This window comes from Carassius carassius, chromosome 20 (genome assembly GCF_963082965.1).
Source record: "Carassius carassius chromosome 20, fCarCar2.1, whole genome shotgun sequence".
Lineage (NCBI taxonomy): Eukaryota > Metazoa > Chordata > Actinopteri > Cypriniformes > Cyprinidae > Carassius > Carassius carassius.
Genome location: NC_081774.1, coordinates 3,447,661 through 3,472,161, shown reverse-complemented (window position 1 = coordinate 3,472,161; position 24,501 = coordinate 3,447,661). Strand labels below are relative to the sequence as shown.

At 35.3% G+C, this 24,501-nt stretch overlaps 1 protein-coding gene across 1 annotated transcript; it reads right to left on the bottom strand.

Annotated features, from left to right (window-relative positions):
• Positions 1-9,507: 9,507 nt before the first annotated feature.
• Positions 9,508-20,431, bottom strand: LOC132096065 (cullin-1). The gene is made up of 22 exons (XM_059501190.1): positions 20,182-20,431; positions 18,272-18,567; positions 18,007-18,184; positions 16,780-16,947; positions 16,649-16,699; positions 16,472-16,562; positions 16,209-16,372; positions 15,346-15,508; positions 15,117-15,247; positions 14,900-15,007; positions 14,243-14,349; positions 14,106-14,154; positions 13,891-14,022; positions 12,336-12,453; positions 12,183-12,259; positions 11,961-12,092; positions 11,558-11,650; positions 11,414-11,461; positions 10,896-10,978; positions 10,673-10,778; positions 10,319-10,432; positions 9,508-10,151 (listed from the first exon to the last, which is right to left on the bottom strand). The coding sequence occupies exons 2-22, from the start codon at positions 18,412-18,414 to the stop codon at positions 10,071-10,073; spliced, it is 2,337 nt and encodes a 778-aa protein (XP_059357173.1). The 5' UTR covers positions 18,415-18,567; positions 20,182-20,431; the 3' UTR covers positions 9,508-10,070.
• Positions 20,432-24,501: the final 4,070 nt, after the last annotated feature.

Genomic DNA, 24,501 nt, shown 5'->3' with positions numbered 1-24,501 from the left:
TTACAGCTCCTTTCTCAGGAGCTCTGCCAAGAACAAGTCGATTTTGGTCTGTCTACTTAATATTCATGAGCCTCTCTTCTGATTGGCCCGTTGTTTTCTGAGTGAGCCACCATTGGTAGGGGTGGAGACTGAAGGCGGAGACTGAGTAGTTCTGACATCACATTTATACAGAAGTCACAATGGCTCCTGAAATGGCACAGCTATTTTAAAACAGTCGTCTGTGGATCGACTGTTTTGAAACTTATATTATAGTTTTACAGACCCTAGAGCTCTGTTATCATGAAGAAAGCCAAGGGATTTCAGTTTTGACAATATGGGACCTTTAAAATAATCATGTCATGTACAAGTTATGTGAAATTTTACTTTACACTGTAAAAAATTTGTAACCCTCCCAAATCAAAAATTTCAATTGACCGATAACATCTAAATTTTTCAATTGGCCCAAGTGAAAATCTGTACATTTAATTTTAGAATTTACAGAATTTCACTTGGTCCAATTGAAAAATTTAGATGTTATCGGTCAATTGAAATTTTTGATTTGGGAGGGTTACAAATTTTTTACAGTGTAATAGTTACATATTTTAGCATAAAATATGCACTTACGCCTTGGCATATATATTGTGTCATTCCCATTTTGAATCAAACCCATTCTTATTCTTGCCAGGCGCACTCTCGGTGGTCGTTGTGTCGCAGATGTTCCCTGTCCCCTTTGGAACATCCTCAGTCTTATTCAACACAAAATACAGAACACATTACTTAAAAAATGAACAGGTATAACTTATCAAGAGCCCAACTAAAGCAGTCACTAATCACCATCATGGTAACTAAAACAATAAATCAACAACATCTAAACCTCTGTTAATTCTCAAACAGAACTGTAGCAGAACAGAAGTTAAGGCAGTCTGGTTAGTAATAAGTGAAGCTGGTAATGCTGTTTGTGAGTGTTGTTTAATCCTCCTTTGCTGAGATCTTGAGGGATTTTATGTTTTTTATGTTAATTTGATTTCATCAAGGCTGTGTCTGAAGTAAGATGTAGTTATTGTGTTTCTGCTCGTCGCTTCTCTCTTCTTTCTGTTCTTGTTATTTCTCTAAATTGACATTCCCAAAATTCCCTGCGTGAGACTTCACATTTAATGTTATTTCATTTAAATAATTATGTTTCTTCTTAGTTTTTGTTTTCAGTTATGTACATTTGGGGTTTATATTACATATAATTTGTTTAATTAATGTCTATGGCATTATTTGGAGTCATGCGTGTCACTATGATGTTGTTTTGCATTTGTAGACTGTACACCATCTTTACATTATCATGTACAATCAACTTATGGAAAACGAATGGTGGTGATCTTTGAATCATCACAATCTATTAAAGTTACTGCATTGTTATAGGCAGAGAAAGTTTGGGGGTTTTTTCTTGGAGTGTGCGGGTTTTAAGTATAGCAGAGGTTTTAAGGTGGAAATCATCAATATAGACTAGGCCTATTTATTAGCCTATTTAAATTATTGTTCATCCATAGGTAATTTTGATCAACGGCGAAGGTTTTACTGCAAATAATGTGGTAAAACCATGGTTAATTTTCATAAGGGTACAAATTACTAGTCACATTGGATAAAAGAATCTGATAAATGCAATGCAAATGTATCTGGGTCATTATACGAAAACGTGCCATTTCCCACTTTTAATGTTTGATTTTCAAAGTACTGTTTTGAAAATCTTTAAGCCCCTTTTTGGATGGAGTAGATCCTGCTTTTCTGATGTATCAAATACTTATGTCATGCAATAAAATGCAAATTAATTACTTAAAAAATCATACAATGTTATTTTCTGGATTTTTGTTTTAGATTCCGTCACTCACAGTTGAAGAGTACCTATGATAAAAATGACAGACTTCTACATGCTTTGTAAGTGGGAAAACCTGCAAAATCGGCAGTGTATCAAATACTTTTTCTCCCCACTGTATATTATGTAAATACTATTAGTAAGAAAAGTACGTCTGTGAAAATTCTCAGTCACCCAGGTCATAGTTATCCAAGAAGGGTTGGCTCAGGGGTGACAACCCCACAGAGGTTAAATACCTGGCACTCCCCATCAGTCATTTAGAACTGAAGAAACCCCTTGGATGAGAGGCAAAGCAAAGTCCAGTTGCCCTTGATTTAACCCTTCTTGGGTTTACAACATGGGTAAGACACACAAAAGCATACTTTCGTCAACCCTGTTACCCTGGAATGATAACAGGGTTGACGGTAACAGGGTTGACGAAAAATGTTATTGGCTGCCATTACTAGCCATGAGGTATAGGTAATGACACCACATTATGTGCCTTATTGAGAGGCTTAAATGTTGTAATATATGTACATTTTTAAATATGTACAAATAACTTTTTAACCTATGCTTTTCTGGTAACAGGGCTGACACAATGAGCGTGTCCCTGTCTTTCAGACATTACATAAACATAAAGAAAATTCATTAAAAGAAGATAACACTTACTTGTTTTCTACCATCAACATCATGAAAGGCAGATGATGTCACTTCCTGGAACTGATGCAACTTTTGGAACAGTCTATTATCTTTAAAGAGGTGTTTTCATAAAAAGTAACAGGGTTGACGAGAACCTAGGGACCCGACTAAATTGTGTTTTTTTTCTAAATTTGACACATGTTAAGAATAAAATCCATTCATGACTAATGAACTGACACTTAATGCTTTATACAAGTATATGGTTTTTTATGATATTTTGACTTTTTTGGCCTCAATAGCAAGTAGAAGTAGAAAAATCATACTGAGGGACAGGCCATTTTCAACATTTCTGCAAGATGCTTTGCACAAAAATGTGATTAAAATCCTTTAAAAACAAAAGAAACAGAAATTAATTTATTCTTATATTATGAGACATATTATGGAAACTAAATTATAAAATATTTTATTTGTTTTATGGTTTATTAAGATTTACAGAGCTTTTTTTTCTGAGGGACACAAAATGGCACGTTTTCGTATAATGACCCATCTATTTCATCTGTTAACTGAAAATTAATGTAATAAAAATAAATTTGCAACTGCCATTGAGATTGGTGTACATTGCTTTTTTTTTTTATCCATTATAGTGAATTTTGGTTAGCATGAGTAACTGATTATAAATCGTGGACCGACCGTGGTCCGCCAGAAAACACTTATTATAAACCAGCGGCACGATAGCGGACCACCGTCGGGAAAGCGTCGGTGATCCGCCGGTGGCCGCCACTGGCCCGCTGGACTCATGTTAGCTGGGTAGGCTTTTTAGAACGTATGCATAATAATAATAACAACAATAATAATAATACCGTAATAAGAAAAAGAAGAATAAGAACCCATTCTACCATGCGAACCTACAAGTTAAGCAAGCATTACTAGGCTTACCTGTCGATTAGTCCTTCTCCTGCAGAATTTTCTCCGTCTTCTGCCAGTCTGTTTTGAATCAAAGAACTGAACCTATCTGCCAGAGAATTCAGCCTTCTGTGTCGCTCCATCAGCTCTCAAAGTCTCAATATCTTGATTGTCGAAAACGAAGACCTCAAATCACAAAATGGAGTTTAAATAATGCGCGGGCAGATTCCTAACCAATGGACGGCGGCGGCGTTTCTTAGTGCGAAATTTTGAATTCGAATTCTACCCATAATTCTTCTCAACGGGGCTATATGGCCTATTATTATTAATAATATTAATACTAATTGTTATTAATAATAATATTAATACTAATTGTTATTAATAATAATATTAATACTAATTGTTATTAATAATAATATTAATACTAATTGTTATTAATAATAATAATAATAATACAGGGCTTTTCTTGGGTCAAATTATAGTCTTCGGTGGTGGTCTTTTTTTAAGATGTGATTTTACCACTGGATTTCATAGCTTTTCATAGCTTTTCTATTTTGTTGACCTGATAATTATGTTGGTATATAATCATTAATATTAAAAAAGTAGATGGAAAAGAAGCAATGAAAAAGTTTATTTTGTAATTTAACTTTTTTTATTGTTCAACAGTCAAAACTTGGAGTCCTCACCATTATTCAGTAATCATCTTTGCAATTACACATTCAGCCAGTAGGCTAGCCACCATCAGTCAAACAAAACAAAAGCACATAAGAAATAGCCTAGTTAAGGGACCCGCACTTCACAATTAAATTTTCAGAGCCTAATGCAAATGCAAAAATTAAAAATTAAAACCAGACATACTTTTTCTTGTTTTTCCAGTATCAATGGATAGTTGCCTTTTCTCCCCCTTTTTAAATTAATTGTGCTAAATTGTGACTTCAGAAACAAACATTTGAATAAATGAAATATAACAGATTTTTTCGTATTAAATTTGCGCCGTGCACTAACTTTATCATTTCATTGATGCAACGGCTTTATTTACACTGCATGCACGTTGAGAAGTTTGAGAGATGGAACACAGGACGACATTTTTTACCCAAAGTAGCAGTTTTTATTGTTAATAACTGCACTGTTAAGTGTTAACCCTTGCGGTAGCCTAAATAAAGGCCATATTCTGACAATATCATTTTCCATTAAAACAGTGTTGCCAGTATTTTACTGTAAAAAAAAAAATGGTAAGGTCTAACAGTCTGTGCTAACAAAACATTGAATAAGCTTGGTTGAGATAATCTAACATAGCCAACAACAACTAGGCTATGCGGAAAAATAATTCGTATTCGTAAAGCATAACAAAACAAACATAACATAGAACAAAGACGCTGCTTCTCTGTCTGGAACGCATCTCTCTCTCGTTTCTTCTCCTCATTGCCGTCAACCTATGAGAAAGAGAGCTGCGCGCTCATAGAGGCAGAGCGACACAGAAGGGAAACAGAAAGAAACATAACATAAGACATGGACTATAACCACCGACCGTAATAGCCTATATCATAACCTATAACAAGAATATCGTTGTATGGGTCTAAAGACAAAACCTCAATAGCTAATAGCCTATATGACATAACAAAAATGACATTTACAGTCTAATGATCAGATGCCGTTCATAATTCCGGTAGTTAGTGTAGTTAGATGTTCCAAACATATTTTCATACATAGCCTATTATCCTTTCCACTCAATTGCCAAAATGGGGACATGCAGAAAATGCTTCTTTTTTTTCTTTTTTTGTAGTTTTTATTATCCTAATGTTTTTAATTATATATTTAAAATTTGTAGTTAGCTTAATGGACATTAGGCTTAATAATAAAATGTATTTTAGAGTTATTTTTTCATGCAATTTTATTGCTGTTTTATTTTATTTTATTCCTGGGGACAGAAGAAAAGACATTCCCTTTCGGTGGAATGACTCATAGGCTATAGGCCTATAGGCCATCTGCGCATCTATACTTTACAGCTATTATATGGAGATAAATTTGCTGCCAACACTGATTAAGAATACACTATTAATAAACAATTAAAATGCTATGTAATTTTTTCAGACACATTTATTATCATTAGCCCACTTTTGCCGGTGCTTTGCGGCAATATGCATGCGCTTTGCACTCAGGATTGAATATAAACATGCGATTAGTCCGTGCTTAAATGAATGACCCTAGGAAAAATATTTAGTCTATGGCAACTCTAATCAATAGCCCATTAAATAGCTGACATGATTTAATTAGTAGCCTAATTAGTTCCCAGCTCTTACATTAAACTGAGTTAGCATAATTAGTTAATTAACTAATAAAATCACAAAATAAATTTTCATAAGATGCTAACATATAGCATTGCTTATTCCACCACACAAATGACTGTTTATAAGGTGACAATCCGTTATACGATTGTAGGCTGTATCTTGAAGATTTTTGTATTTTATTGTATCTTCGATCTGTTATAAACACGAAGATTGACATTTCGTTAATAAAATAAATAATAACACAATGTTGTAAAAAAATAAACAACTCTAAGTTCTGGCTATTGTCACAACGCGCTGAGTGGAAGACAGACTAGAACAGGATGATGAAGAAAGTTTCTTTAATACTCAAAATAATTTCCAGAACAGAGAGATACTCACACACATGTAGCCAGGGCCGTTTCTAGGCATAGGCAAACTAGGCAGTTGCTTAGGGCGCAAACAGCCGGGGGCGCCAGTAAGAGCCCTAGTCACACCAAGAGATTTTTTTCTCGCCCAAGCAAGTGGAAGAATTTTTTTTTTACATTTCCAATAACAGACAGTATATTTGCACAAAATTCCTGTGTTTATGACAAAAAGACACCTGCCACTAAATATCTACAGTGGGTAGGTCGTTGGGCGCGAGGTGATTGAAAGTAGCTTTTTTTACACATTATAATGTATAATGTGCAAAGTGTGTGTTGATATATATACGATATATATCAATCAGATTCACAAGGCTTAATGTGTTATCAGAAGGGGCTCTCTAACAAATAATGCATAGTAGTTAAATTATAAAAAGATGCTTTAGAAATATGCTACAGTAGGAGTGTAGGCTACATGAAAATACAATTTGAAGGAAATGTGTAATATTATCCTAACACAACTTCTATTGTGATTGTAAAAATGGTCATGACTTTCAGAGGCCAATTTAAAATATGCTGTAATTATATGTAGGCCTAGTTGTAACCTATATTCTGAAAAGTCATTGTTGAACATGTATTTTCACCTTAAAAACTGCTATTTACAAGCTTAATTTAGGTTCTCTGTGTTTGAGCAAGAGCAGCACCAAACCAGTAGGTGGTGCTAATGTCCCAAATTTAGGTACGCGTTAACACGCCATTTACGCGTTAACACGCAATTTACGCGTTAACACGTAAATACGCGTTAACGCGTAATGACGTGTTAACGCGTAAATTGCGTGTTAACACGTAAATACGCGTTAACGCGACAGTTTCACACGTTTTGGCCCTTTTGGCCTTCCATATGACACAACACCTTTATTTTATTTGAATTATTCATGATAGAGTGACTCAAGCACTACGCTGAACATACCTCATGAGCCATCATGAGCAACGACACTGATGGAAGGGTAACTTCCAGGAAACTGAATAGATAGATCACGAGTGTATTAGCACTCCAAATCTATCCAACATTTTGGCGAGAATATAGATTAATCTCTTGTTCTGTGTAGTATTAATAAAATATTATTACTTTTGGTCCTATATTCATGATTTCACAATGTAATATCCATTGTAAAAAAAGAAAAGCAGAAGTTCTGTTTCATTTCATTTATTAAAAATTCAAGCCAATCACTTTAGATTATTATTATTACGCATGTGTGTGTGTGTTTGTGTTTGTGTGTAGTGTGTGTTGTAATATAACTTTGTAATATATATATATATATATATATATATATATATATATATATATATATATATATATATATATACATACAGGCGCTTCTCAATAAATTCGAATGTCGTGGAAAAGTTCATTTATTTCAGGAATTCAACTTTACAGGTGAAACTAATATACACTTTTTACATGCAAAGTGAGATATTTCAAGCCTTTATTTGTTATAATTTTGATGATTATGGCTTACAGCTTTTGAAACCCCCAAATTCAAAATCTCAGAAAATTTGAATATTACATGAAATCAACAAAAAAAGGATTTTAAATACAGAAATGTTGGTTCTCTGAAAAGTATAATGCATATGTACTCAATACTTGGTTTGGGCCACTTTTGCTTATAGACAGTTTCACCTGTTAAGTTGAATTCCTGAAAAAATTAACTTTTCCAAGACATTCTAATTTATAACCACCTTTATAGCCTATATATATATATATATATATTATTTGTTATATTTTATTGAGCTTGTTATCTTCGAAAAATACTGCAAAACAATGCATCTCAAATCTCAGATTCTTCTAAATTCTCAGATTCAAGGCTTAATGGTGTTAACAGAAGGGGTTCTCTAACAAATAATGCATAGTGGTTCAATTATAAAAAGATACTTTAGAAATATGCTACAGTATAAGTATACATGTAAATACTGTTTGGAGAAATGTGTAAATATATTACACAATTTCTATTGTGATTGTGAAAATGGTCATGACTTTTAGGGCTTGAACAGTTATAGTTAACTGTCTAAATATGCCCATTTAAAATATGCTGTAATTATTCTGAAAAGTCATTGTTGAACATGTATTTTCACCTTAAAAACTGCTATTTACAAGCTTAATTTAGGTTCTCTGTGTTTGAGCAAGAGCAGCACCAAACCAGTAGGTGGTGCTAATATCCCAAATTTAGGTACGCGTTAACACGCCATTTACGCGTTAACACGCAATTTACGCGTTAACACGTAAATACGCGTTAACGCGTAATGACGTGTTAACGCGTAAATTGCGTGTTAACACGTAAATACGTGTTAACGCGACAGTTTCACACGTTTTGGCCCTTTTGGCCTTCCATATTACAGCTGCGTTCCGACTCCGGCGATCAGCAGCCCTCCGGACCAGATACGCAGAGCTTCTATTTTTGCCGGATGCCGGAGCGCTCCGCAGCACTACAGGGCAGAGTACGCAGGACAGGAAGTCGAGTGACAAAACAGAACAGCCAGAAACAAAATAAAAGATCCGTTTAATTTTCAAAATAAAATACACCGCGCTCATATTTCCCTACACTACACCTTGAAAACGTCATAATGGGCGGAGACAGGCTTGTTGAAGTTTTAACCCCGTTGACACGATGGATGAAGAAATGAAAAGAGAAAAGAAAAGAGTTCTATCCTATACTCCTTCGGATGGAAAACTGTTCCTGGTTTGGTAGTTCTGTTTATAGAAACTACATATCGCGCGATCATACCAGAATTCGCGAGATTACATGGGGCATCGTGACGTCAGCTGTCAGTCATCACCGCAGCCGTTACGCAACAAATACGGACATGGTGGGTATTGACGGACGACGGAACACGGAGCTTGTGCGGAGCGGTTACGCATCTGGTGGAAATTAAATTGACAGACACTGTAGACGAGAGAGTCGAGAGATATTTAATTTTTTTTAACCATTTATGTAACGTTTCTTTTAAAACATTAGAGGCACAAATCCAGTGTTTTGTTCGATACATTAATCACTACATTAGCACACAAATTTATGTAGCTATAAATGTTTAACGTAGAAATCAAAATTTTATCAACTACTGAATTGACCTTATTATATATATACACATTACATTTTAACTAAATAGCTGCTATTGAGTTTACAACTTCATGTGTTTTACCCTGCAGCTTTTTCGATTTTATAATTTTTATATATATAATTTTTTTTGGTTTATTGCAGTACAAAATCATATGCATGTAAACACTGCAAGCAAAATTATAACCCTCATCAAATATTAGTATAGAACAGTTTATATAGATATATATATAATTACCTCATGAGGATGGTGCTCCAATGACCATTGGGAGTTTCATGCAGTATTTTTTACCCGGTTTATGAAAAGTGGCAAACTGAGATGTCCTGAACATGCATAATCATAACATTGTCTCACGGCTCTTTGCTTCATGTAGTGACTCCACAGCATCAGAAATACATAGAGAAACTTTTAATTCTTTTATTTAACGCACATTTAAAAAAAGTGAACCACACTATACAAATGGTTTTCCGGTAGCAGGTAACAATGCAGACACGTCTACAGACCCGTCCAACTCGTTCGTTCTTGGGACGTGCAGCTAAAATTGCACCTTTTTCCTAAATGATTTCCTTTCTTCTCTTAAAACATCTCTGAAGCCCCTCATTGCTAAGATTCCAATACATTTTTGTTCATTTATTCCTCATTTAAATGCTGATAGGCAATAACATGCTTAATGTGTAGGGTTTATTTCTGATTGGGTTTTTAAAACCGGCAATGTTTTAATTTGCGAGATTAAAGCTGGAGGTCTCTGTTTGTATATACATTTCCAATGCAGTCGGTCCATAACGCAGGGCAGCAGTAAAGTCAGTCTCTGGCACAAACACACATTCTCCTCTTCTGTTAGTCCTTCTGCTTTTTAAACTCAACACAGGCCGAACATCAAAAGGAAGGATATTTTATTACCAGAGACAACTTAAAAAAGTCAGAGAGACAGACAGACAGAAAAGACGTGGAGGAGCGTAGAAATGTTTAGGCCAAGTAGCTGTAGGTGTCCTTCTCTCCATCCACCCGCTCCAGATACTCCTTCTCTATGAGGATGTCAATGCACTTCTGCAAAACATAACAACCCAAAGTACATATGAGTGTTTTTTTTTTTTTTTTTTGCAATGCATCCAACAACATTGAGTCCTTCAATTTGAGGAAGGGCAAATGAAGACTCACAGAAAACCTGTAAAAACTGTTAAGCAGACTAGATTTGTTGAAGAGGATCAACCAACCTTGATTACAGGGACTCTGGGTTTGAACCGGGATGAGAGCTGATTCAGAACCTCAGCCAGAAGCTGCTGATGCTTCAGAACCTTCCTCATCTTCATGATCCTCACTATGGCAGCCTGCACATAGAGGAACACTTAATCAGCATATTAGAATGATTTCTGAATGATCATGTGATGCTTTAGACTGGAGTAATGATGCTGAAAATTCAGCTTTGATCACAGAAATAAATTACACTTGAACATATATTCAAATAGAAAACAGATATTATAACATTATTCCTCAATATAACTTTTTTTTTTTTTTTCTCCATCAAATAGATTCAGCCTTGGTGAGAACAGGAGGCTTGGACATGATACCTGAATCAGGAGCTTCCTGTCCTCTTCGATGTTTTTATGGGTCGTTTCCTGTTCCTGTTTCTGCTCTGTCTTCATTGGCACGTTAATGTTCACTCTTAGTTTTTTACTGGAGAGAAAATACCTCAGCCATCAATACATTTACAAATTCATTTGCTCTGCTGCATTCTAAAGCACAAAATGAGAAACATCAAATATAGATCCATAATCGTTTGCAATGACCTACTTTTTATAGCCCAGGAAGAGTTTTATGAGGGTCTCGGGTTTGAATTCCACTTCATCCACGTTTGCATTCTCGTCCTCCAAAACCTGCATAAGACATACACTGATGATCACAACTGAAAACAATACACAACTACATTCAATATGAGCCTGTTTTGAGTCAAGATGAAATGGCAGTCACAGCCCATGTTGTGTCTGTAAACTTTAGGTTTTCAGAGCGAAACAAAATATAAGGACGGTCTTACATTGGAAAGTTAATTGTGTTGTGAATGGTTCAATAGCAAAAAGGCGTATGAGTGGAACGAGGAGGATAACCTAAATAACACCTAAATAGCTGTTTGGCTATTGGTTAACACTATTTATGGCCTTGATGACATCAGCAGAAAGGGAAAGCGGTTTCAGAGGTTGATTCGTTACATTTAAATAAACAATATGAGAAAACAGGCTCAATTGTGTCAGTTTTACTTCATAATGACTTTGCAGGAATCTGTTTTGTTTTGATTAGGGACAAAAAATGCTTACCAGCAGCTTGGATTTCAATAAAATTTGCAAAACCTGCACCAATATGTCCTTAAATACAAAAAAAAAATTCTCTGTTAGTGTGTCAAATCAACATCTGGATCTTCTTTTAGCATTATTGCAGAGAGTCCTCTTTTGTTTCCTTACTATCTTGATCTGTGTGCTGTCCGTCAGCTGCTGGACTGTATAAATGTCTTCTGTGTTATACTGCAGTAGAATGGCCATCTGAAATGTAGACGCCTGTAAGGAAACACACAACCAGTCTGATTAAGATTCATGCACTATTAATGCACTAATTATCCTAGTAATTGGTTATTATCACTGTTATATTTAACAAATGCACACAACCGTTCAAAACGTTTGCGGTCAGTTACATTCCTTTTCTGAATTCCTTTTCAGCGAGGATGCACTAAACTGATCAAAAGTGACAGTAAAGACATTCATAATATCATAAAAGATGTTCATTTAGAACATATTATAAAATGCTGTTCTATAGAACTTTCTATTCATCAAAGCAGCCTGAAAAAATGCATGCAGTTTCCTGTCAGACCTGTAAGGTGTAGCGGTTTTTGAAGCAGTTGGTGACCAGTTCTCCTTTGGACAGATGGTAAAGCCAGGTGAGCTTTCGGCCACTGTGTCTGCTGGCATAGAAGGCTGTGAACCTTTGGTAACTCCTCTCCAACTGTGTCAGAAAAGACAGATCATGGATCTACTAAAACCTTGGAAGGACCAGGAGCAAGTGATTAACATGCAAGCCTATTTGTTTTACTACCTCAGATGGCAGAGCAAAAGTGCAGGACTGCTGGAAGGGCCATGACCCCGAGCTCAACACCTGGATGCTGAAGTCCACTGAAAGCAACACAACATTTGTAAAGGACTTCAACCACAAATGACAGCAGCAAAGAAGAGTGCAGCTCATCCTTACGGTCTAAAGGCTCAGAGTTTGTGAGGTGCTTCTTGAACTGTTCGTTGAGGTCTTTACTGACGCCAATGTCCTGGAACATGCGCTGGAGTTTCGATGTGTATTCAAAGCCACACGCTTGCTAAAAAAGACAAGCCAAACCATGTTAGACACAAGCACTGATCATCAGAACCAAAACTACAAAAAGGACAAGGGCGCCACCAGGGTTGGGTGGAATAGAAAAAGAAGATCAATATGTATCGGTTATGAACTGTCTTTGGACGGTGCTAGCAACATCAACACCAGAGAATGCTGATAAACTGATCAAATGTATCATGTGATTGCAATCCAAGTCACTTCGGATTAGTGTTGTTAGTTAAAACTAAAACTGTTACAAATTGTTTTCGTTAATCAAAGTTATGATAAAATAAAATGAAACATTAAATGAAAAAAATAAAAAGAAATCTAAAAAACATTTTTTTGTAAAGCTGATAAAACCACAACATTACTACAACTGAAAATATTGGGATAATTTAAATTATTAATAAATACTATAATAGTATATAAATAATAGTAAAGTAAAACTGCTTTGGATAAAGACATCCTACCAAATGCATAAATGTAAAAGAGAGTCAGATAGAGGTTGACCGATATTGGTTTTTCACTGGTCGATGGCGATATTTGGAAATCAGGGCAGCCGCCGATGGCCGATATATGATGCTGATTTTTTTGCCTACTATGTTTGGCCGATTTTCTTTTTCTTTTTTTTTCATTCATCTCATTAAAGTGAGTTTAAACAAATGATTGCAGGGTACAAGATAGTAATAGTAGTAGTACCACAATTCAGAGTATTAATGCATGTCTCAAAACAATTCTGAAGCATGCTATTTGTTTACGTTTACTGACAGACACAAGTGTTTCCCAAGGACTGCAAATTAATTCTCTGCCAGCAGGGGGTGCTGTTGGAGCGGAGATATCGCGGTTTTTCTGGTAACGGCTGTAATCAAAAAAGCGCTGCTCACAAACACTTCTTTAATCACCCCCCAGTAAAAATCGCATTCCGGGGGTAAAATACCCATTCATTATTGGGGTGGCTTTAACCCGTGGACATAAACAACATCCCGCAGCAACAGTGTAAAAGTAGCCAGACTTGGCAGCGCTGCCTCAGAGGGAGCCTGCCTATAAATCGGCCTAATTTGCAGCACAATCGGCCGATTCCGATTAATTAAAAAAAAAAAAAAAAAATTTAGTTGACCTCTACGGTCAAATAAAAGGCAAGAAGTAAAATACAATAAAAAAAGTTTAAATAAATATTCAAGACTTGTTTCAAGACTTGTTTTTCATATACATTCTCACTTAATGACAAGAAGAAAAAAATGTATAATGTTAACGCATCACATGAATCAGACAGTGAAGTGATTCTCTGAAATGATTCCAACTCTTTGCTCCTGAAGTTTAAAATCAGAGATGCGAGCAAGAATAAAACATTGCATCCGGTGCTCATTTTAAGAACTGCAAGCTTTATGGATCATTTAAACAGAGGTTTATATTTTCCTAAGCTGTGGAAGAACTGTTGCACCTTTAGTTTGGAGATCATGCTGGCCTCTGCGTCGTCGCTGGCGCTGTTCTGATGGACCAGACGCTTGGCCAGCATCTTCGCATAGAACTTCTGGAACACGTCCTTGTCCTCAATATACTTAAACACCACCATCTACAAAAAAATAAAAAAAATAAATAATTATGTGAAATCAGGCAAAAATCGCTGTGAAAGTGCAAAGTTTTGCAAAAACGCACCACTTGATTCAGAGTGTCTTCAAGTTCAGCCTCTTCTGGGTTTTTGGAGCTGAAATATCAGACAGATTTTGATTGAGCACAGGGATTTAATAACACATTTACAGTGTGTGCCAACAGAAAGAAAGCTAAACACACACCTCTTCTTGAGCAGAGAGTCACAGTATCTGGCCAGCAGTTCAGGAGATTTGCTGGAGGACTGAACCATCTTTGTAATAGCATTATTATTGATGAAGCGCCCACAAGCCTGAACACAGAAATGACATGTTTGAATACTTTCAATATCCAAAATCTACCAAATCATAGTCTTAAAGATAGGGTTCATTATTTTAAGTAAAATATGCATTTATTATTCCTCACTAGACATGGAAATATTTTTTTTTTTAAAAATGCTATCTACATGAAAGAAACTAGATTTATATTAATATAATTAGAAAATTAATTTAATACATGAATGAAGTGCAATCTTAAATTAGATTTCATTTTTAGATTTGCAGTTTTTTTTTTCGCTTTAATTTTAAGTAACATTTTTTTTTTTTTTATAAACATTAACTAAAAGATGATCCAAATTTTCAGGTAGTTGCAGGCAGTTTTTCTCAATAAACGATGTAGACATATGAATAACCAAAAAACAAAAAAATCACAAAAACTAGAAAAATAAAAAAACTGAATCAATAATTTTAAATATTAATAAAAAGTATAAAAGTATATCAGTGATGCTAAAATAACAGTGGTTATATATTAGTACTAGTTCAATCTTGACTAAACAGAACTGAAAAGTTGAAATCTGGCCATACCTTGTCAAGAGCAGCCACAAAACCAGCATCATTGTTGAACGCTGACATCACCAGTGCATTGTACTTCTTATGGACATCCAGAATCGTCTGGACGTACATTTTGGGGTCCTAAAAAAACATCACAAAATTCATTGGTGTTAAAACACGTATCGTCAGAAAAATCAGCTCTAAAGCTTGATAATCTTCAAGCTGGACAGCATGATGATAACAGACTCACGTTAAGAGCAGACTCCCCACATTTCTCAATGGCTGCCAAGCCTTGATTATAAATGTGCGTTTCCAGAAGTTTCTTTAGTTCTCCCAATCCATCTGTGATCCGTGACACAAGATTGTACATGCGACCAAGATCTACACAGAGAGAAAGAATAAATCGCGGTTGAGATTTCAATGTGAAGGACTGTTCATGTACAGATGAACAGACTTTGAGTTTTCACTGTGGTTCACACCTTCATTCTTGTCTGCATCCAGAAGGTTCTGGAACTCGGTGTGGAAGATCTCCAGGTGCTTCTCGATGAGAACCTGCTCACACTTCCTGGCCAGCTCATCCTGTGTGCTCTCATGAAGGTAAACCTGCACTCTCCTCTGCTCCTCCAGCAAACGAGCCTCAGCCTGAAAAACACACAGATCAGCACTTCACACTAGGATGGGGTGAAAAAACAGGTCAACAAAATAATCAAATAAGAGTTGCAGACTTTTTATGATGCTAACATACACTAATAATCAAAAGCTTGGCCTCAGCAAGATTTTTAAAGGTTTTTGAAAGAGGTCTCTAATGCTCGCCAAGGCTGCATTTATAAGGATCAAAATACAGTAAAAAGAGTCAAACATTACAATTTGAAATAACTGTTTTCTATTTGAGAATATTTAAAAATGAAGTTTATTCCTGTGATGCAAAACTGAGTTTTCAGCATCATTACTATTCTAACATGCTGATTTGCTGCTCAAGGAACAAGTTTTAGCATCATGTTGTGAAAAAACCTTGAAATATTTAATGAATAGAAAATTAAAAAGAACAGAATTTATATTAAAAAAAATTTTTTTTAATTGTGAATGTCTTATGTCACTTTTAAGAAATGTAATGCATAACTGCTGAATAAAACAATCAATTACTTAAAAATATTATTTATTTATTTTTAAATCAAACCCACAATAAAAGGCAAGCAGATATAATATTCAGTAAAAATCTAGTTAAAAATTCTCTTGATATTCTGTCATGTTTCTTTTCAAACTAAATGATCACAATGAAGAAATACATTCGTTAATAACATCTGGTATGTACTAATTTAATGTTAAGCTATTTTGGCCGCACCTTTTTCATGTACTCAGTGACAGGATTCTGTTGCAGGAACTCTGTGCTTTCCCTCGTGTAAAACCGTTCGGTATCAGCCAGGAACTGAGTCTCAAAGTATTCCTTGTAGACGGACAGAGTGGGACCTTTAGCGAAGGCATCGTCCTCATTGAGACCCAACTCAACTGCGAGAGATGGAGAGCAACATTTCTGAGCAACTGCACTGTTTCTAAACGCCATGCATCAACGAGCAATGAATCCATCATGATGTCAATGATGCGCACCATAGGACTGCACCACTCCACTGATGAGCCGAGTGTTGATGGTTTCTCCGTTCCTCTCTTTCTCGATCAGCTTCAATACTGCATTTGTGACCTAAGAACACAGGCACCAAAAAAGATCTTTATTAAGAGTTATGCTCACTTTGTCCTATATGACATCTTTTCGGTTTCCAATCCCACCTGCTTATTCAGAGGCCGAAACAAACACTCCCTCCACGTCACCAGAGCAAGCTAGAAAAACAAAGATGTGCTGTTGTTTATGAACTGAAATTGAATTGCAGTAATGCAAAAGAAAAGCAAGAAGTGCTTACAGAGTAGATTTCATAGATCCCTTTCCGGCCCTCGTCACACTCGCGGCGCACCCAGTGGCGGTTGAGGTAAGCACAGATCCCGTTCAGCACTTTACTGGAGAACCTGTAATCCTCCCACTGCTGCGTGTAGAACTTCAGAACGCTCTCGTCCATCAGATCCTCTCCATCCTGAGGACAACGATCAAAGAAATCTTTTCACTGGGAGTTTAAATCGATCAAGTGTTCTTAAATGAAGTGGTCTACAGCTTGTTCACAAATCATCTGCTTAGTTGTTTATTGAGGACAAAATATTTATGGCAATTAAGTACTACTTGTAGAGTTTCTTAGTGGCCTTATAGACTTCATTACAACACTTTTAATGAATAAATAGGAGTAATAATAATAATAATAACAACTTATGGTGCCATGCCCATGACTGAATCTTTTGGATTAAATGCAGTGAATTTGACAAGTTATTCACAATGGATCCTAAAGGATATCTGTACAAAAACCAAAAACAAATCTGAGTTTGATGAATAGATTTAAAAGGATTTAAGTCACTGGTATGAACAAAAAAAATACCCAAGGTAAATATACTAAAACCATAAAACATTACTTCAAATTTCAGCTACATTTAATTAAACCAGTCTCATTTTCATTTTGTTTAATCTGATGCATTAAAAACTAAAACCAAAATTAAACATTATTTTTTTTTAAAAAGACATTCAAAAAATGGCAAACACACACCATAAAGTTACATACAATTTAACAAAAATAAAAATAATACAAACAATAATAGCATTTCAATGATACTGATACATTTTGGTTAGGTTCTATTTAATTTTACAAAAGGTTTACTATAGTAAGTTGTTACAGCAAGTTTCGGGTCGATAAGATTTTTTAAATACTTTTTTCAGCACACGCATTAAATTGATAAAAAGTGATAGTTACAAAAGATTTATATTTTTCTCAAATCTCTATTCGTACTGAAAATGTTTTATGGCTTCCACAAAATCTTTTTTTAACATAAATAATAATAATTGTCTCTCGAGTACCAAATCAATGTTAGAATGGTTTCTGAAGGATCATGTGACACTGAAGAATGGAGTAATGAAATCTGGAACAAATGACATCTTAAAATATACTCAAACAGAAAAATAGGTATTTGAAATTGTAAAAATATTTCACAAAACAAAAAGTATTTTTAATTAAATAAATTCACCCTGGGCCAGCATAAGAAACTTGTACCTTTAGTAAGTTTGTAAGGTAATTCTTCAGGAATTCCTTCAGTCTCTTGTAGAGTTCCAGCCCCACAAACTGAGCTCCTCCAGGTGTGGGGGTTTTCTTCGAAGGTTTGGACGGGGGGGCACCTGCACCGCGGGCCTGATTCGACTGATGCACACTAGTGCAATAATTATACACGTGACTGAAATTCAGGAGGTTAAGGACACAACAGACACCAGACGGTTTTTTTTTTGGAGTAGGTTACGAATGAAACCGCGACTTAGGATACGTGTAGAGCTCCATGTAGCGTGACTTGGCCATGCTCTGGCGGGTGTACACCTGCTGGATCCCCGCCCGCAGATCATCCCAGATCTGGTCCAGCCCGATCTGCTTCAGACCGTGAGGGGTCTGGGTCCGGTTAGATGATGACATCCTCTCGGCCCTGCTGCTGCGCGTCTGACGCTCCTCCTGACGTTTGATTGGTTCTCGTGCCTGTCACTCAAGAGCTACTCCTCCATAGGGTCAAGCAGTGAGAGAGGACGAGGAGGGCGACCCTCAGGGAACAGTGACAGACAGGAAAGAAACCTGTGAGGATCAAGAGAGACACACAGTCTGTTGGAATCATGTAGGGCCAGATACATATGAGCAAACCAGTTTCTTTAGTGTAGTCTGCATTAATAATTGTCAGAATACTAACAGGAATCTGCTATCAGATGCAGATTCTGCTGATCTCTCTTGCTAGATTTTCCTGGGATAAACATTGCTTGTATGGAATCTGCTGTTCATTATATCCTGGGGTTTCCTTCTTGTATCCATAGCAACAACTCAAGGAACAGGGAAAAAAAAGCTAGGAGCTCTGGGCCGCAAACTAATAGCTTTCTGCCATTAGATAATGACTTACAGTGATCTGCTCAGACGGAACCGCAGAACATCTGGAGCCAGATCTGATGACTTCCAATCAGTTCAGAATTACAAAACAACACCACAACAGCAGAACACGGTAATTATATTATACATCCACTCTAATGTAATCAGAATGAAATGTACTCTTGTAGCACAAACATTTAATAATAGATCATAGAAATATTTCACTTATCTATAACAGACCTTTTTTTTAATTACTTTTATCTATTACAGATAAAAAATATATTAGATAAAACATAACATACTAGATTATATTTCATTTTAATTGTTCATAATATTTAATTGTATTATTTATTAGAAATTATTGTATTATTATGATTTATTAATTTGTCTATTATAGAGAAAATAAAGATATAAAAGTTATATTTTTATTATTATTATTATATTCTAACCAAGATTGCATTCATTTAATCAAATTACAAGGAAAAATGGTCATGTTTATATATGCAAACATTTGGGGGAAGGATGATTTAAAAAAAGAAGAAAATTCATTAATATTTCTATTCCACAAGGGTGCATTAAATTGATCAAAAGTGACAGTAAAACATTTATGACGTTACAAAAAATATATATTTTAAATGAATACATATAGTTGCAAATTTTAATAGAAAAAGTTGATTCAATTATTAATATTTTAATTATCACCTGTTCATGTCTTGTGTGTGTATTACACACACACACACACACACACACACACACACGTAAAGGATGTGTAAAACTTATCTTATGCTGCAGTTATGACCTGTTTTCCGTCAAGTTCACTGCTAACTGAATCTGATTTCTCATCTCTGACCTCTCCAGATGTCTTATGATCTCTAACATCACTTCATGGTGTTCCTGAGAGCCTGTCTGTCTACACTGAGAGTGAGCGACATGTCAAAACTCAACCAGCTTCATTCCTCACAATGTGAGGTTCATCGTGTTCAACCGCATCAGCAGAGCCATCGAGGGCTATTCAAGTGTTACCAATTTACTGCCGCGTTCGTGCTTTAGTACAACAGTCACTCCCTGCGTCCAAAAATATCACACACAGAATTAAAAGTTGCTCAATTGTACGTGCTTCATGTAAACACTATCTGACTGATGAGGCCTAACCTCAAACACACCACAGATCCTCTGTAAAACACGCAGAGATCCGTTAATACCAGTCAGGAGAAAAAAAACACATAATGTAGTTATACTTTAGATAATAATATATTAATTATCTCTATTAACTGTGTTTGTGTTCAGGATTGAAGCTGAAGCTAAAGCTAACCGCTAATCTGGCGCTCTTACCATCATCCAGAAAGAACGACACACGTAAACGTGAATCTCCAACGCCGCTCCGGATCCCGGTTAACAATGATCCCTGTTATTTAGACGCTTATATGCCGATCTTTATTTTCTACTGATGAAATAAAAAGAACGACGCCGAAACAACGAACAGCGAAAAAAAAACTCCGTCAGCGCGTGCTCACGGAAACACGGTCCCCCGGAAACTGAGACGAACTCCGTCAACAAGCCCGCCGCCCGAATACAGTGGCTGTGATCAAAGGTTCCGCGTCGTGTCTTCTTCTTCCTTCGTCTTACAAACTAACTTATATTGCATTTCTGCCACCTTCTGAGATGGGCCGTGGAGCATCAATGAGGAGTGTTATATTGGTAATACATAATAAAGAAATTACACACACACACACACACACACACATATATATATATATATATATATATATATATATATATATATATATATATATATATATATTCTAATATTACCAATTCTAATATCTTAAAAACTTTGACAAACCAATGATACCTATTGACTTGATTTGATTTCAGTCAGTAATGTGAGTAATGCATAATTGGGATAATAATTATCTGAATAACTGATTTGGACTTTGACGGTTTATATATGTACAAATGTTCTCTATTTAATGGGGACTCAAATCTCACTGGACAGAATTGTGCACGACTCGATTATTAACTAGGCCTACTATTAAAAACAGTATTTCATAATCATCTTATTTTGTATATATGTATCAAAGTATCATTGGATTACTATCTGATACCATAATTTTATCATAGAACATCCACTGTACTAGTTTGATGTAGAGATAGGCCACCAGTTTACTTAAACTAAGCATTCGGTGACTAACATTATAAGTGGACTTTAGCAGAGGTGGAAAGTAACGAATTACATTTACTCGCGTTACTGTAATTGAGTAGCTTTTTTGTGTACTTCTACTTTTTTAAGTATTTTTTTTAATCTGTAATTTTACTTTTACTTAAGTATATTTTGTTTGAAGTATTGTACTTCGCTACATTTTAAAACACATTAATTACTGAGTAAAAAAAAAAATCGCTCCCTGGAAGGTATGGCAAACTGGCGCTAAAATCACAAGAAAGATGCAGACGGACAAAACAGGCGTTAGTGGTGCAGACACCGCTGAAAACGAAACCCAGTCATATTCTGAAGTTGAACTCAAGGAAATGAAGTGAACCCCTGGCCATATGTATGCTCTATTATGCTGTGTATGCTGTGCTTGCCTAGGAAGACCAAACTAGCAGCTTATAAAATCTCGACAAGACATCAACCCCACGTAAGCATATAGAGGTGAGCTAAATAATTGCGTCATTGCATTGGTGGTTAAAATGGTGCTTTGACATTTTAGCAAGAGGTTTTGCACAAATTAGCCAAAAAGACTGGTGCGGAGTGTGCGATATATATTGTCTGCGATAATATCATAATTGTTGTTTTAATGATGTACGCGCGCATTTAGAGTGTTTTTTCACTGTGTGATTCAGTCTGTTGAAATGCATTTAGAATGAAATCAATCAAAATCATTTAGAATCAAAATCACACAAAGAATACTGTCTTTTCCTCTAAAAATCATAATCACACACACATATATATATATATATATATATATATATATATATATATATATATATATATATATAGATCAGTGGGGATTTCTTTAAGACTGCAAGGGAAGCTCAGCTTCCCCTCTAATGTAAAAAAACCCAACGGTCAAATATGTACTATTGTGTATTATGTATTGTGTTAATCAGCTACATGTCGGCTGACTCGATTTTCTTCTCATACATTCCCGTAGCGTCACAGTGCATTTCCCTGTTGAAGCCGAGCGTCCATTGACTTCGATGGGGCTGCTTTGAACAGTTTTTTTCAGTGCTCCGAAGCTAGACGGTCATTGGATAAATGCTGCGATTATGTCCCGCCCACGGACGCTCAGCGTCTCTGGAGGTGAATGAAGACTGGGCTTCCGCGTGATGATTGGAGGATCTGTCGATCTCCTTTTGACTGACAGCGGTCTGCACCATAAGAAGTCGGCGAAGCTGTTTCACGCTCAGTCCCATGATCGCGGATTTCTCAAGTGTATTCGAAAGACAAACTGCGGCAATATTTCTTGATATTTGTAAAATGCAGAACCACCACAAAATTAAATTGGTAACTAAGACAGATTGAAAATGTGCGCGCGCACACACACACACACACACACACACACACACACACACACACACACACACACACACACACACACTATAGCCATCTAGTGGTTAAAGTGATTTATTACAATTTTTAAACTGAATTTCCCCAAAAATGGGCAAAAATCTTACATTAAACCTTATAAAATTATCCATGGTATCCCCATGTATGAAAGTTAGAAATCTGGGTCTTTTATGAAGTGAATTTTACCTGAAATGCTTTTTTCTTTTTTAAAAAAAAAAAAAAAGCCTATTTAAATAAATATTTATTTATTTATAGAAATGTAAAAGATTTAAATCCTCCAAAAACTGTACAAAGTTTAGTAAAAACATAAATGAACAGAGTAAAATTATATTTGTAAAAAATTTAAATATTTTACTATTACAAAATGAAATGTTATTGTCTGGGGTCAAAAAGACCCCGAGTGTCACTACAAATGAAGACCATCAGAGGGTTATAATGTAGGCCGAAAATGAGCTTCCCCTCTTTGAAAGACCAGCAGCCGCCACTGATATATATATATATATATATATATATATATATATATATATATATATATATATATATATATATATTTTTTTTTTTTTTTTTTTTACAACAGGACAGTAAACTAAGAGACTTGCGTTTTAGACACCATATTGCCATTGTTTTTGCTCTATTTCTACAACAAAAATTTATTCCAAACACAGCCACCAAAGCAAAATTTTGCATCTCTGAGCAACATGACAGTGTTTCGTTTCTGAATGAATCAACCGTTTAAATGATTTGGTTCAATCGCAATGACTCACTTATTAACAGTGACTTGCTGACACATACTGGCCATTTTAATTTCACATTTAAAGTATCTTTTGATTTTTTTTTTTTTTATAATTAAGTTTTTATAATTTCAAATGAGTATTCAACATTTTATGTCTGGCATATCAAAACATTATTCATGCATTTGTAACTGCAGGTTAAATGCATTCTTGTCCTGCACTAAACAGTGTAATACATCTAAATGCCACGTCCGATGAAGCTTTTGCATTTCCTCTGTATTGAAAAGATGAGTTTGTTGATACTGATTTGCCAGATAACAGCCCAAATGTTTTATTATTCTAAATAACTGATTCCTTTAATTAAAAACAACTAGTTTGAGATTAATAGACCTATCCCAGGGGTGTCAAACTCAGTTCCTGGAGGGCCATAGCCCTAACCCTGCTCCAGCACACATATCATGTAGTTTTCAAATAAACCTAAATGATTAGATTAGCTGGATCAGGTGTGTTTAATTAGGGTTATATCTAAACTGTGCAGGACTGTGGCCCTCCAGGAACTGAGTTTGACACCCTTGGTCTGTCCCATTTTTGACTCCCTCCCACTGGTTAAAATGTAACTAAGTAATTTTTACTCTGAGTAAATTTTAAATGAGCTACTTTTTACTTTTACTTGAGTGGATTTTTTAGACTGGTACTTTTACTTGTACTTAAGTAAAATTTCATTAATGTAATGGTACTTTTACTTGAGTAGAATATTTTTGTACTCTTTCCACCTCTGGACTTTAGAGGAAATAAATAAATATCGCAAAAAGTGTAGGATAGGATTCTCATAATGAGAGGACCATAATAAACACAACTCTCGTCACTCATTCCCTAAAACAAATCTTGTCTTTTTTGTTACAAAAACAATCCAGTAGTTTATTAGGATTTGTAATTTGTTCATTATTGGAGAGTCAGTTTTTTTTTTACAACCCTCAACATGAAATTACATTTCTTCATATCATACATGAGCATTTTTGAAAAAGAACATGAGAAAAAATGATTGCATTACATTATAATAAAATCACATAATAATAATTTTGATGTGACAAACCTTAATAAATAAGCAATTTTGTTCATTTAAAAGACCAATCGATATATTGATAACGCATGGAGACACGTAAAACACATTAATAATTAATGAAACCACTTAAAATGTACAGAAAGCAACATTATTATAGTGCTTCATATAAACCAGGCTTTTTTTTATAATCTATCAGTTGTTTGAATAATACCCTTGTTAGTGAATTCACATGAACAGAGAAGTCAAACTCTTATGAGACCATGTTAATAAACTGCCAGAAAGACATACAC

Excerpts from the sequence above, each read along its gene's own strand:
- LOC132096065 (XM_059501190.1), bottom strand. The coding sequence starts at position 18,414 with ATGTCATCATCTAACCGGACCCAGACCCCTCACGGTCTGAAGCAGATC. Across the intron at positions 16,563-16,648 it reads TTCGGCCTCTGAATAAGCAG|GTCACAAATGCAGTATTGAA; the intron begins GTGGGATTGGAA and ends CTGTGTTCTTAG. Across the intron at positions 10,979-11,413 it reads TATTGAAATCCAAGCTGCTG|GTTTTGGAGGACGAGAATGC; the intron begins GTAAGCATTTTT and ends TGTCTTATGCAG.